Genomic DNA, 17000 nt, shown 5'->3' with positions numbered 1-17000 from the left:
AAATGTCTCAATCCAGGCAGTCCATCTATCACCAATATTTAGCTTTCTGGCAGTATCAAAAGGTGGTGGTGGTTTCAGGAAGGTGACAGTATTCTACACTAGTGTTGACTTTACTGACATTGAGAGTAGTGTGCTCTCTGACGCCGTTTGATGATCATGTTTATGCAGACTTTCTCTAGTGTCTTTTGGCATGTGGGCCTCAGGGTCATCTTTAACATTAATTGGAACTGCGTCTTCTCTCTTGGATGCCATCATCAAAATTTCACAAATCCAACAGTTGCTCTTTAAAAACCTATGAAATTGTTCTGAGACCCACTCGGCAGCCTGGAGGGAAACTACTTCAGGTATGGACACCTCTGTGAGCACAACCCTCAGGATTTCTCCCTGAGCCACTCCGTCAAATGCTGTGGCACAATGACTCTCTTTAGCAGGCTCTGCAAGTTATTTAATTCATCCTTTCTACACATCACTTTGCATTTTCTCACACCTGGTTGATCTCTGCCTTGCAGTGGATCTGTTCAGAACTTTATTCAGCAAATTATACTGGTCTTTGATTGCACTTTGTAAACCTCGTTATATCTGCTTTTAGTGTTAACGCTCCATACTATGTATAATTTTATTTTTCATGGTAGCGCAATACCTTTTAATATAGCCTTGGTCGTAGTTCCTTGACCAACAATACGTAGACTTCACAGTGAAGATTTCTTTGTCTTCATCTGCTTCACACTGACCGATGACTCATCGCTTCGAGAAAGGCACCCATGGCATGCATGAGCAGTTTGCATGGACCACAGCAAACTCTTGGAGCGCACTGTGCTTCTTTGGGTTACTCATCCCCTATCTCGTCACCAGTTGTACTGTCCTCCCCCTGCCTGAATACCCACCCACTACTATGCCACACACGAAGCTGTAAATCACAGTCCTCTATTCCTTTACATGTACCCGTCAACTCCAACATTCTAAACCAGGGTACTGCAAAGTCGGTCCTGGAGAGCCGGGTCCATGCCAGGTTTTTAGCATATCCACATTTAGAAAAAAGATGTTTCAGAAATCTACATTTTTCTAAATGTGGATATGCTAAAAACCTGGCATGGACCCGGCTCTCCAGGATCGACTTTGCAGAACCCTTTTCTAAACCAAGCCTTCATTACATTCTATTTTAGTGATTACATCACACTGCTACAGAGTCTATTTGGAGCCAAAAGAGTTCCATTTTAAAACGTGCAGGACACTACAGCGATTAAGGTGACACGTGCAGCTTCTATATATGTATGCTGGTGGTCAGGATGAAGTCACCAAGATAATGTAGAGGGAAAGATAGTAGTGTAAATTCCCTAAGATTAAAACAAATCAGTTGAACTAGACAAGAGTGTCATGCAGCACTAGCACAAAAAAAAGAAAATGTTATAAGGGATTTAGATGGGACCTGTGTGTTGCATCACAAGGTTATTTTTGCTTTACATGAGTAAAGGAGACCTAACACCACCAGTGAAGCAAAGTTAGGTAATACCAGTCTTTAGTATCCACACTAAGTCTTATTACATTAGCATGGCACACAGTCCCAGTTTGTGAAAGGCGAGTGCAGCTAACAAAACGGGAATGTGTGCCACATAAAATAAAAATAAAAAAAAATAAAAAAATGCACTATCCACTGTGGAGATACAAACTTGTTCCTGTCCTGGGGACAGCACAGCAGCTAATTAACTTTTTAAAACTTTCAAGCCGAAATTTCAATGCAAGGGAACCAGACTGCTTTTGCAAAGGATGCGTGGCTCTGCCCACAGTGTGGACCCCACGATTCCATTCTAAGTGTCACCCATGAGCAGGGGGGCACTGACTGCACCACTTAATTTGTGGCAAGTATACCACCCGATACCTGGTTTGCTCTAGTGTCCACTTCTATAACAGAGCTCAAGTTCAGAGGCAAAAAAGTGTTTCCACATTTGCTTGGGGTCAGACTCCCCATCAACTAAAGGAATGAAACATTGGGATCATGCAGGTGTTCAATGTGTTCGAGTATGATCCATAATATGGAAGGGGGCGCACAAGTGTCTGCAGTCACTTCTGTAATAGCAAAGTGCCACAAGAGCATTAAAAATGAGTGTAAATGCCTCTTGCTTTCCTGGACATTGTCAGTAATATGACCACATGCACTGGGCTATCAGGAACCAATTGTCATCTTTAAACATTTCTTATAAGACAGTGCTACACTGTACCTTGAGACTAATAAGATTAGAGTACTATAAAATATGCAGAAACCATGGACCACACTAGTGGACACCTCGAACAGAACTCTGTCCTTATGGCAGGTCTTGAAAAAAGATTTGCTAATTTTCTTATACTTTGAAATGTTTATTATATACACAATTGATAATATCAACCACCAGCTAGGTGCAAGCATTTTATCCACTGCCACTGTACAGTTAACGGAATGTATTCAGAATTCTAAAGTGCATACAGATGCATTCAATGACACCAGAAGAACAAAGAAAAATTACAATTTTTTCAAAAGGCAGTGGTAAAGTTGAGAAGAAACTTGGCAAAAGCCTCAGGGTTTTTCATTCCCAAAACTCAAAAAATGCCCATGTAAAATGTTCTCTTTGCTGAAAGGTATTGCTTCTAAAAAATATTTAAATGACATAACATGACTCCATCACAAATTTCAATGCTACCATGTGAAAAGCGGCAGATGAATAAGGTTGAGATACTGACCACGCAATGTCCTAATTCGATAGGTAAATTATGGCCAAGAGCATCCTATAAAAGTATTTGGAGTGCATTTGTTCCAGCAATATTGGCTAAAGTCTGTTGTCAAAACCATGCAGCATGAACAAATGAGGTATTCAATACAAAGAAGAAAACACGTTTATCAACATTTAGAAGTCGACTCACTAAAAAAAAGTGCAGAAAAATATACTTTCCATCTAACAAACACTGATTACGATTACAAAATCGACATTAAGTAGTGGTTTCAATAATGCACAAGTTAATGATCCATTCTGTCTGTTTTTACGTGTTATGAATTTTTGTTTCCATATCACTGAAGGAGGTAATGATGCAAATATATGGACTTCGTTGAAAAACAAAATCTGAGGATTACAGTTTTCTAACTAGGGTCTTACCCCACACAATATCCAATTATATTGATTGTACATTAGATCAATACTTTATTGGTTCTTGAATCTTTTGATCAGTAATCTACCCCTGTATATTACAGAGCTAATTAAACATATATCCTGGTAAAATTCAATGGAATAGATCCTTATATTACTGTGGATCTTCAAAAACAAACACCTTTTTTTCTTACACAAGAACATCACAATTCAGTCATATCTGGAGAAAAATACAAAATTTGAAGTTCGCAAGGAGCTTTAGCTCCTACACTTTTCCAGTGCTTGGTCTGTTCCACGGATTCGTAATGCTATTGATGTGAATGCCACTTATTCCATTGAGGAAAAACAGGAACACCGCAGTGAACTCACACCAGTAAGGCAAGGTGAAGCCAGTGAATGTCACATAATTTCTCAGAACAATTACAAATCCCAATACACCACCAGAAGACAGAACAAATGATATAATAATGAGAAGAGATCCCAGGAACCATTTGCGCCTTGAGTGAACATCTTCACAGATGAGTGAGACCATCATGAGCTCAAGGCCGAAGATAGCACTGATTACAGCAAATGATAGAGCACTTCGGCAGAAGATCATTCCCACGCTTAGCCCTTCCACTTGAGCAAAGTCAATATCGGTAGTACAAGTTGGGGTACTGAAGTCGCTTGTAACGCAGTAGTGCCAAAGTCCAAAGAGCTTTTCGTGGGCAAGGAGCCAGCGGCCATCACAGACTGAAATTGATGACAGTATCACCGCTATTGCAGCACAAAGAACAATTAAAACTCTAATAAATGTCTCAAAAAAAGATCTGTTAGATTTTCCACAAGGAGGCAGCCTTGGCACCTATGAGCAAAAAACAGAGACATAAATTAACCATGTTAATAGCTGAACTTTTACATCTCTACCAAGTTGTTTTCTTACTCATCACAAAGAGACAGAGGAGATGTATATTACACAGCAAAAAAGTTGTTTTAATTCATTCAATGGATGAAACTGAAGAATTGGGTTAAGGAGTAGTGTCAAACTTTGAGCACTGGGACCATGTCAGAATCTCCGGATATTTATACGAGAAATTTCAATACAAAGAATCTAAATGGAAGTAATTTACGGAGGGAGTGGGTATGCTATGCTCTGGCTAGACAAAGGCTTTACAGTCCTAGATAATGGACTGCAATATTCTCTTGGACCGTACTAGCATTTGTAAAGTACCAATCGTTATTACCTGTTTTCCAATTACAAACTGGAGCAAAGTCTTGCTTCTCTTAAAAGATTTTGACAAGATACATTTTAGTTGTGTTGTACCACGAGGGTCTTCAAGCTAAGAACCAACAAACCACATTTTAATTAGCTTTGATTAAATACATTGAAAATTGTTAAAAACTGAAAAGCTATTAAAAGATTTCAGCCAACTCCACAATTTGAAGTGTCTCAACAGCCTTGTTTTGATGGATGAGGTTTGTGAATTAGGAGAAAAATGTTAAGTGAGAACTAGCTACTGGACAATCTTTTGTGATAATGAAGGCAGTGATAGGGGTCTATTGTCTCAGGAAGAAATAGACTAGTCAGTGGCTTAACAGACTCTAGCACAGCTTAAAAAGAACTATATAGTCCTCATTAGAGGCCACACTATTTTTAATTTCACTTAAAAAATCCCCCCAATAAACCATACTACATTCAGCTATGGTAAATAGGCATAAGGACTGTGTGGGATTGCCAGATTAAGGATTTCATCTGCGACAAACCAATCACCTTTTTCCTTAAATCCTTGTAGGTTACTGAATAGATTTTGACAATTAAACTTCCACATTCCCTGTCAATTTTCTATTCGAAAGGCAAAAGGCTGTAATTCCGCATTAATTCTTGCTCCAGGAATTACAACTCCCTGATATTGGTAATTTCATGTACAAAATTACTGCATCAGGAGTCTTGACTCCCAGAAAGCCTTAGTGAATACACGGTCTAACACCAAAAGTCCTTAAAAGGCACATTTAAAAATTTGGCAGAGATATATCAGATGTTGTTTTCTCTTTACCGCGTGGTAACAAACAAGCTTGTCAAGAGTTCCATTGCAGGCTAAACTACTTGTGCTCTGATGGAAGATTTACAATGCACTACAAACAATGTATTTTCTTGACCTTCTCTTTTAGGCAGGATTACAATATCCTGTGTACACGTCTATGGGGGAACGTTTTTATTAAGGAGTTTAAAGTAGTACTCCTGTAGGTCTACTTTAAATTCTCATAAATGCCTCTTTGAATTGATCCCATCATTTTTAAGCCAACCCTAAATAAATGTTTATTTTTAGTGGCCTCCTTTTTTAATTATCACTTTTATGGTACAAACGAAAACCATTTCAATACTCCTCTGTACTCCAAACTATGTGGCCAAATCTTAACAGCATTTATGAGTCCATGAGGTAGTACTACAGGAAGATTACTTTACTTACTCATAAATGCCTTTTTGAATTGTCACCTTTATGTGAAACCGAAAGACAGGAACACACTTTTGCAATACAGGAATAAATGCTGTAGAGGGAAGATTTTGTAGCATGCCTGCAAAATCCCTCTGTCATCTGTTACATGCAACACCAAAAGGTTTGTTAGAAAAGAACAGGAGAGAAGTTTATTAACAAGGAGCCACTTTTTAAAACCAAAACCAAAACCAACACTGTCCCTCCTTGCATCTTACCATGCTTTGCCTGAAAACCTCAGTGGTCAAAAGGTTCACTCTTGACCGAGGGCACAAACAATCCACTGTGGCACAAAAAATCATGCTGAACTCCTATTCACCACCGTATGTAAAATGAAATGTGAAATCCACTAGTGCATACCACTATACCTCAAACTGAGGATATGCGCATAGTGAAACAGGCTGGTACATTCCACCACTTACAGGACCTCAGCAAGTACAATGTGTGCCCCTAACCAGCATTTTTTCATAAGAACGTTCAAGTTCCTCAGACATTTCCAGTTGTCCAACTACTAAAGTCATCTATCATAACATGACTCTTTAATTACTAAAACAAATCAGAAAGAAGGATAGCTAACTCAGATCTCGCATACAGAACAATGCCAAGAAAGTTTCTTTGGTGGAACATGATCAGAAGGCTGAACACAGAATTAAAGAGATTTTGATTTTTTACTATGACTAAATTGCTAATGTTTTGTGTGACTGCTTGGCAATAATGGTACTTTAGTTACTCAAAAGGAGCTTTATGATTAGGCAATACCTAACCTGGGCATGTGGGCTGAAGGCCAAAGAAAAAATGCACATGCTTGCTTATTGTGTTCTAAATTAACATGTTAATATGAGTTACATTTAACAATCCCTAATCCAGTTGATCAATATCAAAATACTTGAACACCCTGCTTATGCTGTATTTGTCTGTCTCCTGGTTTTCAAAATAGGCTACTGAGAATCATGCCAAGGGTCTCTCAGAACTAGTTTTCACATAAGTACTGCTAAAGCAGGTGTTTTAATAAAAGTATTAATGAATATTCATGCATTCTGAATAATGGATTTCTGTTGAAAATGTAATGATATAGAGAAAAATAATACACACATTTGAAAATGTGTTCACATGCGTGGCCGCAAGTGCACAAAATATAGTTAATAATGGCTTATTAACATGAAATATTGAGTTTATGTTTCATTAATGTAGTAAAACATCATATAAAGGGGTATGCATTATGTATTAGCTTTACTAATTGTAGGCCTTAACTTAGCAGAGGTCTGGCCTAGTTGCACGGCCTCATGTCAAGCTATATTTTCTAAACAGATTAATAAAACCTCTGCTGGGAGAATTACATTATGATTTTCCACTGTGCTGACCAAATGTGCTCGTAGCTAAAAGTCTTTCTCATAAGAAACGCTTGCTAGAAGATGCTGTTCTTGAAAAATGTAACAATATAAGTGTAATGTGTGTAAGACTGACTTTCTCAGGAGAAGAACAATGGAGACATTGACTGGAGTATAAGCTGGAGCAATATTGTTACCTGATGAGCCGTACGATGAGGACCTTACAAGAGGAACCAATCAGCGACATGTAAACCGAGTACTAGTAGAAATTATAGATTTGATGTTTTAGTTTTATTGGACAAAGTGTAAACATGCGATCCCTTGACCAATAGGGACTTGGGAAGTAGTTTTAGGAAATCTAACTTAGCCAGACTGGAGTTATGGTGGGAACATCTATTCGCGTCCCCTTGTAAGTTTACTTATTAAGGTCTGACGCGCAGGAGCCCATCATCGATGTCCGGTACAGGTTCATCTCCTTAAGAGCCCATCCTAAATGTTCGGTCCATGTTTGTCTCCTTAAGAGGTTCGCAGGGATAGCAACAGCTTGATTGTCTGTCTCCTAAATAAACTAGTGTAAGTGTTCACAGAGACGGTAGCAGAAAGACAAAGATGGTAGTAGCTTGATGATTTGGTCTTTAGAGAGTTTATTATTACTGAAGATTTGGATTTATTTTTCAATGATACAATTTAGAGAGAAAATGTTTCCCTAAGCCTGAATTGGCTTTCCCAGAATCTTGGAGCTTGCAAATGGTTGTTTGAGGATGTTCTCAGCATTCTAGTGATAAAGTGAATGAAGTAGGTTTTGCGCTTGCACAGCTTATGCAAATCGCATGTGAATTGTGATGTTTGAGAGGGTTTAGGGAGTTTGCCTACTCCAAATGAAGTTGTAGAAGGAGTGTGCGTACTCCGCAGTGTGAGATTAGTGAAGTCGCCGAACTACACATGTGTGTGGCGCTTTGTGTTAAAAAATTGTCCATGTGGTTGTTGATGTACGGACCCTGTGTGGTCTAAGACTCCGGAGTATATTGAAAAGTGTATGAGACACTTGGTTTTATGTTGTAATTTGTCTGGTTTAATAGGTCAAATCGGGCGTGGTCGACAAGTCAGCGTGAGAGTCAAAGTGAGTGAAAGAATTTCAAATGAGATCTGGCGAGTCCAATGAGCACTAGGACAGACCCACTGATCAGTTGATAGTAAAATTTGCGGGTTGAATTTTGCTTACGAATCAGGGAGACTGAGAAAGAAGGAGTAGCTGTAAGAGCGGGAAGAACCGTCAGTGAAAAATCTGTAAAGTTTCTGAAGCGATTGTGTTAGCTTCCTGTAGTAAACCAGCAGATTTGTTTTTTGATTTTGGGTAAGTGCTCGAAGTTTTTGCATTAATTTTGTGTAAATCAGAGTTTGGAAGGACAGGCCGCAAGACTGTCGGCCGCAGTACGTGTGAGTGTGACGCTATTAGAACCACGCTGGGATAGGTTGGTTAGTGAGAGGGGTCGCGCACGGATTGGCTGCTGTCCGTGAAGTGCAATTGGTTGAGAAGGTGGGTGAAGAGAATCCTGGGATTAAAAGTCACTTCCTGATTTGATTTTGAATAACAAAGGTCGAAAAGATTACTTTTTTCAAAGCATTAAAAAGTGCTTTTAGGGGAGATACTTACATTACAACGAGTATAGGCAAGGCTACACCACAGAAGGTACACCAGTTTAAATTGTAATCGAAGAGAAAGGCGTGGCACCATGTCTTTGGCTAAAGCAATGGTGAAAAGTGACAGAGAAAGATGGAAACTTAGCATTTCCTACAAGTGGAACGTTCAACTTGAGGGTTTTAGAGCATTTAAGAATGGTGGCATATGAATGGAAGCCCCTTTCGAGACCAGCACAATTTGAGGAATTAGCGATCTGGGAGCTAGTAACCAGACAGCAACAGAAATTCGAGAGGAGAATGAGAAAGGCAGAAAAGACATTAACAGAGGCTAGGTGGGACAGTGTTCAGAGAATTTGGAGAAATTAGACTTGGCACGGAATTAAGTTGTTTCCAGCGGTTACGCAGGACAATGAGAAGGAAAGCTACTAGAAAGACTAACAGAATCCCGTCTGAAAGTAGGGAGGTTAGAAAGACTTCAAACAGTGGAGGAAGGAATGAGATGTTGATGAATTTATTTTACAGTTACAGCACATAAGAGTGGTCCGAGTGCCAGTGCTGATCCTTCAGCTCAGACACAAGTTAATGGGACAGTGAGTCCGGTGCAGGTAAATACTAGCCTGAGACTGAGTCCACTGCAGAGTAGTCTTAATGCACCCATTACTCCAGTAGTACAGAATCAGGTGTCACAGCCAAATCGATTTATCCTGATGTACCCATTATGGAAACGCCTACAAACTTAATGGTGCCTACAGAACAGGTTTTCCCGAGGCTGATGTTGGTTCAGACAGAACCAACTCCACTTTTACTGCCCCAAGTGCAGCCACAAGCCATGCCGAGATTCACTCCAGTAACAGGGACCCAGTCAGATATGTCTTCATTGATGAATCAGAACATGGGAGTTACTCTCCCACAGAACTTAAGTACCAGACCAACCCCAGATGCTATATCTCTACCCATTACTGTTGGTCCAGCCGTACCCTTACTTGCACAAAACAAACCCAGTGTAAGTGAACAGGGTGTCATGACACAGAATGCAATGGGGGGGGGGGAGGACATAAGGAGAACACTGGAGTAGTTTCTTCTGTGGGACAGGCTTTTCCAGATCGAGATCACTGCTGGACCTTAGTCCGTTCAAGTACTTCCAGATACCATGATCGGGTCAAACATTATCCAGAGTTTGAAATTGCTGACACCACAGACCCTGAATGCAGTTGCATAGCAGGTACCACTGGTCCAAGACAGCAACATCTCGTTGCAAGGTTTGACTGCTCAGCAGTTGCCTGAATGGTTGGACAAGCTGAATACTCCACAGAGTGCTCCTAAGGGAGAGGAGTATTTGAACTATGCTAGGCTAAGCATGGAAGCGGGTGAGCTCATTGAGGGAACTAGGGGTGTGAACAGGTTGGAATCCTACAAAGAAGCACAGCTGAGATATCTGTGCCCGAAGATTACAAGAGAAGTGAGTAAAGTGCATCAGAAGCTAGAAGACCTGGTAAAGAAGTACGGCATAGAAATAGAGAAAACAAAGCATTTGAAAAGGAGGTACAGATAAGATAGCAAGACTAAAGATTTTGAACACATGAAATCTTCTGGAATGAAGGCACACTTTAGGGAATTACTTCAAAGTGCCCAGACCTGGGGAGCATTAGACAAATGGGAAGGCAGATGGGTAAAGAAAAGAGACAGAAGGAAAAGGGATTCTGCGGAGCGGACTGCAAATGTGCAGCAAGACCGAGACCCAGTGAAGATTTTTACCAATGAGAGAGATTCCAGGAGGAAATTATGTTCATGTCCCTTGGAGCAGAAGTGACATTCTATCATTTACAAATGATTATCCAAAATGGAGAGAGAAGCAGTGGTACCAGCAGACAGACAGGTTTGTGAAACTTGCAAACTGCCTTTGAGAGGACTTAAACACTCTATTAGAGAGTGGTCCCAGCTCATATGTATGTGGATAGAGTGTAAGAGGAGTGTAAACTGGCCAAGAGAACCAGAGAGATAAAATTATAGGTGCACCGTCTCCCGAGGTAATGAAATATTACTATAAAGGTGACAATTTTCGAAAACGAGAATTTCACCCAAGAATATTGATTGGCAGAGAATTGACAGAGCACTCAGGAAGCAAAGGAGTCAATACATGCTTATTATGAAAGATTGTTACAGGCGTTCAAGCATTACAGTGGTACAGAGACAATGGAGGCGAAGGACATGATTAATTTTGTGTTCAGATTTGTGGAAGGATTGAGACCTGAAATTAGCCAGATGATTAAGAGTCATTTGATTTGCTGGCAAGCAAAGCCGATTGATGTGGTGTTGCAGTATGAAAAATACTGTAGTGATGAGATTGAGTTGAAGCAGAGAAGGCTGAAAGAAAAAGTGAAGGTGATGCAGATTAAAGCTGCTCAGACAGGCATGCAAGGGAAACCTGGTGCTTCAGCCCCAGATGAGAGGTAGAGGCTGTGGAGGTTATATGAATCGTGGTCCAGACTTGGGTACTGCAGTGGTTCAGAATGATGTCCGGGGAATGAAGAAATTATTGCCTTGTCACGTTTGCAGAGCCGTTGGACATTGGAAACCAGAGTGTCCAATGTTGGTGCAGGAAGGTGTTGTTCAGCAAACTAATGATGTCAATTAATTCCAGAACATGAGGACCGAGAATAAGAGGTCCTAATCCAAATTATGTGAATCTAGTGCAGAATTTTCAACCCATGCAGCAGGTGCAAATGCCACGTGTACAAATGACACAGTTGCAGCCAATGCAGCAGAAGGTTCCCATGGTACCTAGACAGCAAATTCAAATACTTCAAGCCCCAATGGAACAGCAGCAAATGATGCTTTCTCAATAGGTCACAGGTCAGAGGCTTAACCAAAGTAATAACAGTACACCAATTCCCGTTACACAGTGAGAATGGAATAAACAATGATTGGGTGAGCGAAAGTTCAAATGAAGAGCCATGTGTGCTTGCAACCTCCTTAGAAGAAGATCAGAGAGGTCCCTATGTGAAGGGCAAAGTCATGAGTCACAGAGTTTCATTCTTGGTTGACACAGGAGCTACACGCTCTACAGTAAGATCAGTTGAATTTCCAAATTTGCCCATTTCAGGTAAAACACTTCAGATTGTAGGAGTAGCGAATCAGTATTTGACTAACCCGATTACAGAACCAGTTCAGGTTAAAATTGGCAACTTCCAGGGATTGCACAAATTTGTAGTCTGTGATTCGAATCCAGTATCCCTACTGGGAAGAGACTTGCTGTGTAAAACAAGATGTTTGATTACTTGTCCAAATGATGGACTTGAGATTCAGACAAATAGTGATGATGAAGATGGCCAAGCCCAAGAAACAGAATGCGAGACAATAAATTAGGAATACCCTCTGATTTATTTTTTTACAATGTTCACAGTGAAGGAGCTTCATCCTAATTTGCAGGGAACGGTTTTGGAGAAGGTGTGGGATCTCATAGGAAAGAGATGGGTCTGATAAAGGGAGCTGATCCAAATAAAGTTAGTGTACAGCTGAATGCTATTTTCCCTCAATTTCCCAAGTACCACATGCCACAAGTTGATCTTATAAAGGTTGCCCAAATAATTGCAGAGTTTGTAAAGCAAGGGGTTTTGAAGGAAGTATTAAGCAGCCCATGCAATTACCTATAATGGGTTTGAAAAAGCCCTGTGGGAAAATTCGAACTCCTCAGGATCTGAGAAAAGTAAATTACATTGTGGTTAAATGTTGTCCAGTGGTGCCAAATCCAGCTGTGATAATGTTTCAGATTCCATGTGATGCTGTGTGGTTCACTGTCATTGACTTGTCGCAAGCCTTCTTTTCTGTGCCAGAGAATTAAATTGCGATTTTCCACTGTGCTGACCAAATGTGCTCGTAGCTAAAAGTCTCTCATGAGAACCGCTTGCTAGAAGATGCTGTTTTTGAAAAATGTAACACTATAACTGTAATGTGTGCAAGACTGACTTTCTCAGGAGAATAACAATGGAGACACTGACTGGAGTATAAGCTGCAACAATATTGCTACCTGACGAGCTGGACGACGAGGACATTACAAGAGGAGCCAATCAGCGATATGTGAACTGAGTACTATTAAAAATTATAGATTTGATGTTTCAGTTTTATTGGACAAAGTGTGAACATGCGATCCTATGACCAATAAGGACTTGGGAAGTAGTTTTAGGAAATTAACCTTAGCCAGACTGAAGAAAGGGGAAAAAAGGCCATTTGCTCATTTCTTTCTTGCCGAAAGGCCATTACTTTCTTGAGCATCTTGACAGGAGACGTGCTTAACTTTACTGCCTAAAGACTTTGTGTTTCTGAACTTTAATGCTGAATCCTGATGCCTAGCTGACCGAACTGATGTCCTGATGACGAAGACTATCTTAGCTTGCCAATCCATTTGAGGAGAGATATTCTATTACTGATGTGTTTAAGACTATTTGCTTTTTTCTTTCTAGGTAGCAACCGCACTATTTTGATAGAGCCATAGTTCGATGTTTTCCAAATTTGGGTTTACTAAATTATTTTGCATGAAGCCCAACATGCTGATGTTAATCTGGTGTTAGATAGGATTCCTCACAAATGAAGTTCACTATATAGAGTAACTTTTGATGTCTTTCCTTTGCTGAATCTAAATGTATGTGATATCGTTTGCACAATCGTTCTTGGTATTAATTTGCACTGTAACTTTAGAATATGCAGTGGCTCAAGGTTTGATTAGATAACGCTTCTTCTGCCACTTTGGACAGTGATTTTGCTGTAGGTTTATCATCTGATTCGGAGATTATTTTACATGACATTAGCATTGTTAATATAAGGAAATAAATATTCTAAGTTTACTAAAGGTGTGGTTATTCATGACTGAAAAGTCATGGTGTGTGACAACTATTGACTAATTGATTATGGCGGGAACATCTTACATGCAAGTCAAAAGGTTCATCAACCTATTTGCGTCCCCTTGCAAGTTTACTTATTAAGGTCTGATGCGCTAACAGTACTGCATATTTTACATTCCACTTGAGAATATGTTCTTGTAGATGTGACAGTATTATCTGTGGGTGAACATAGGCAATGCAGTACTTAGTAATGTATCAAATATTTTTTCTGTTTCTACGAACACATTTAGAACCACTGTGTTAAAAATTAAAAAAAAAAAAAAAAAAAAAATCTCCAGTGCCAATTTGTGTATGTTTTATCAAAGAGTACTTGTTCAGTGTTGTTTTAAACGTCATTCTAAACCCGATTAAATAATACAGCACAAGCGTTTTAATTTAGGCACCTCACTTGCCAACTCCTGCAAACGTCCAACAGTGGTCATAGGAAAATGTATTGCTAGGAAGGAGTGTTTCCCCTTTACATTTTGGGAAGAACAATGAGCAACTGGCATTCCTTACAATTTAAATTTGGCAGTTGCAGGCTCAAACTGCTTCTCAATTTACATACCTTTTCTTTGCTGAGAATGTTTACCAAATTAAACTTCGCTGACCTAATACTCCAAGTACGAACTCACTGAAGGGACTATTGCCCAAATTACTCATTTTGCACCACAAGACCACTAATGGGGATTTAGCTGGCAAAGCCTTCTGATGCATTAATTAGAAAATGTCAAAACTAAAAATATTTATGATAAAAATAAATCACTGACTAGTTCTATTTAGAAGAGTTTGCAACCCTACTCAACGTAGTAACATATACTTCTGGGTACATCACATTTGTGATACTGTTGTTTGTATGGTGTTTAAGAAATTATTCACTGCAAACATGTACAAATCTCTAGGCAATAAATACACATAGGATGAATGATAGTTTCCTTACAGATAATCTTCAACAGCCTTAATCACACAACATAAGGCACTTGTAGGAAATTGTATTATCAGCTGTGAAGGACAGGAGTCCTTCACAAATAATAAGTACACAATATTGTTTTTACTGTGAAACAACACCCCCTTTGTAACACTTTATTCTCTTTGAGTAGAAAATCAGATCAGTCAGAGGCTGTAATGATATGTGAGTTTTGACCATTGACTCCATGTTGCACTTAGCCTAGCAGTACACCGTCACATTAGTGCCTACCAGCTTCATTTTGCCTCTTGACTTTATTTTAGCATTAGCCATTGCCACGTTAAAAGCTGCAAGTAGTTTTCAACATTGTACAATGTGCACATGTTTTTATTCTTTGTGTAGTTTCCCACCAAGGGCTTAGGCTGATAAGAATGTACTCGGACGGCAGTGATGGTCTTGTTTTGAACTGGCACCTTGGGATTGTGGCCAAGTCCCGACGTGTTATTTTCAAAGCAGGCCTAAAGCAATCAGCATTTTTTGAATAAATAAACTTCTGCAGTGAGAGGGATTTTCTAGACTTTTCCTCTCTTGCTTGTACAACGTATAAGAGGGCGAGACCAGATGGACCGGGGACAACGTTTTTGCAGATCTCAGGCATATCCAGGACGCCGGAGTGTGTCATCCTTCCAGTGAGGATAATTGATCTCTCTCCTCGATCGATTCTGGGATCTGATGCTGAAAGGAGGGAGATGAAGCAGTGATACCCTTTCCTCATAGTGATGCATATTTTTTTTAAATTCATTATTTGCTTTGCATTATAATATATATATACATAGATTTGCTGTGTATATTGCAGTTGAGAGTCATTTGTACATGTTTTCATTTCATTGCTGTAACCATTTTTAAATGTGTGCTTTCATCATGCTAATCTCCTTTTAGGAATCTTGCGTCGTGAAATAATAAATGTCTCCTTTGAACTAAGAAGCGCATTCCAGATATTTGTCAGTGCATGAGTATTTCAGCTCAGTCATTAGTGAAGCAAAACAGAGGCCTACTTAGAGGAGGCGGTGTTGGCTAGTAACCCTACCTCACTGATACGAAATACCACCACTCAATATATAGTGGTCCAGCCAGTGCTGTTTCTTCTGAAAACAAAGCACTTTTATGACACACACTACTAAATATTATACATATGTAAATCAGGTAGATGTAAATATCTCTGGTTATACCAGCATATCACGTTTCACGCTAGTGGGTCCTGAACACTACAACCACAATAGCCTCCACCTATACAACATGAAGTAGCAGCCTCTGGTCTTCTTGCAAGTCAGTTGTGTATCAGCGGAGTCAAAGACCAGTCCATAGATATCACAAGGAACCATCTAGGATCCCTCAGCAGGCCAATTCCCCCCTCCCCCGCCCCCCCAACTGTTCCTCAGAGGGCACAATGGAACTAGCATCTTTGTCCCTGGAAAGACCCATCCTAGCACTAGGGGTCAGACAAAGTGCATCCTGCATTGGCATCAGTTGGCTTCTAGTTCCAGCAGGGCATTCTTTTGCTCTCCGCAAACCCAGGTTGAGTATCTTCTCTCTCCATTCCTTATACTGAGGTTTTAAGTGGATGTCGAAGGTTCTAGAAGCCAGGATCCAAGGACGACATCACTACACTTCTCTCCCAGCCTTTCTGGACAATCTAATATGGAGACTTCAAATGGTCTATGGAAAGAGCTTCCCTATATATTGTTGTATCATAAATTCTATGTTTTGGTGTTTTTACGGTATTCCATAGTACAAACTATTTGAAAAAGAACTGAAGAAACGGATTTAAACAGCACCCCAAACTAGATGAAAAGGGCCATTCATATCACCTCAGGCAGTCTTATTTGACATTAGTAACAAAAATGTGGATTTTCAGTTGGCACATAGCTTAACTTTAATCATAATTGGTCGATCTATGTCAGAGCCTCCATTATCACTGGAATGCTGATCCTTTGATCGACATCCTTGGCCTATGCTGAATTGTTTATATTTACCAAATTGTATATTCTCCTCTAATGTGCCCTCATCGCCTGATGTTATATACTACAAAACTGTTAGTCCTTTGCGTATCCAGTTATTCTTGCCCACCACTGCATCCTCTGTTCACCCAAACACTTAAGTCCTTGTTCGAGCGGAGTAGAACTGCTATATAAATAAAGAAACTGGTGATGTCACCTATGGAATGTTGGAAACACATTAAGGTTGACTGATGAAAAAGGTTGAGAACGAGGTAGTCAAGTAAGAAGGAGGTGAAAGAAAAGCTGCAGACAGAAATTGAGCTTGGGTACTTGAAGGAGCTGTGAACAGTTTCTCCCAAGAAGACCCTTCATGGAGGTAGTCCCAGGGTGGAGTTTTAATTAACTAACCTACCCACATCCTTTCCTTGGCTAGCCTGGCAGAACGTCACATTACAGAAACTGTAATTATGAACTAATGAATAAACAACGCACTTTGTTTCCAAACCACTTTATCCACTGCTGAGGTTCTCTGTATTCAATTGTCTGTAAACTGTGTAGATGTATATTGTTTATACAAGAACAATACCAGAAGTGTAAATGCAAAATGCTATGTCAGTTGTTGTCAAAGATTTTCACTTTTTGTGGTGCACATGCTGTACAGCGAAT

At 39.8% G+C, this 17000-nt stretch overlaps 1 protein-coding gene across 1 annotated transcript in view; it reads right to left on the bottom strand.

Moving 5' to 3' along the window:
- Positions 1–2331: 2331 nt before the first annotated feature.
- TMEM37 (transmembrane protein 37) overlaps positions 2332–17000 on the bottom strand; it is a 38883-nt gene continuing 24214 nt past the window's right edge. The window contains exon 2 of the mRNA XM_069224327.1: positions 2332–3957. Within this exon, the coding sequence (XP_069080428.1) occupies positions 3379–3957 (579 nt within the window). The 3' untranslated portion in view covers positions 2332–3378. The remainder of the gene's footprint in view (positions 3958–17000) is intronic.

Source organism: Pleurodeles waltl, chromosome 3_1 (assembly GCF_031143425.1).
Source record: "Pleurodeles waltl isolate 20211129_DDA chromosome 3_1, aPleWal1.hap1.20221129, whole genome shotgun sequence".
Classification (NCBI taxonomy): Eukaryota; Metazoa; Chordata; class Amphibia; order Caudata; family Salamandridae; genus Pleurodeles; species Pleurodeles waltl.
The sequence above is the reverse complement of the archived record's forward strand: the minus strand, read 5'-3'. Positions and strand labels throughout refer to the sequence as shown.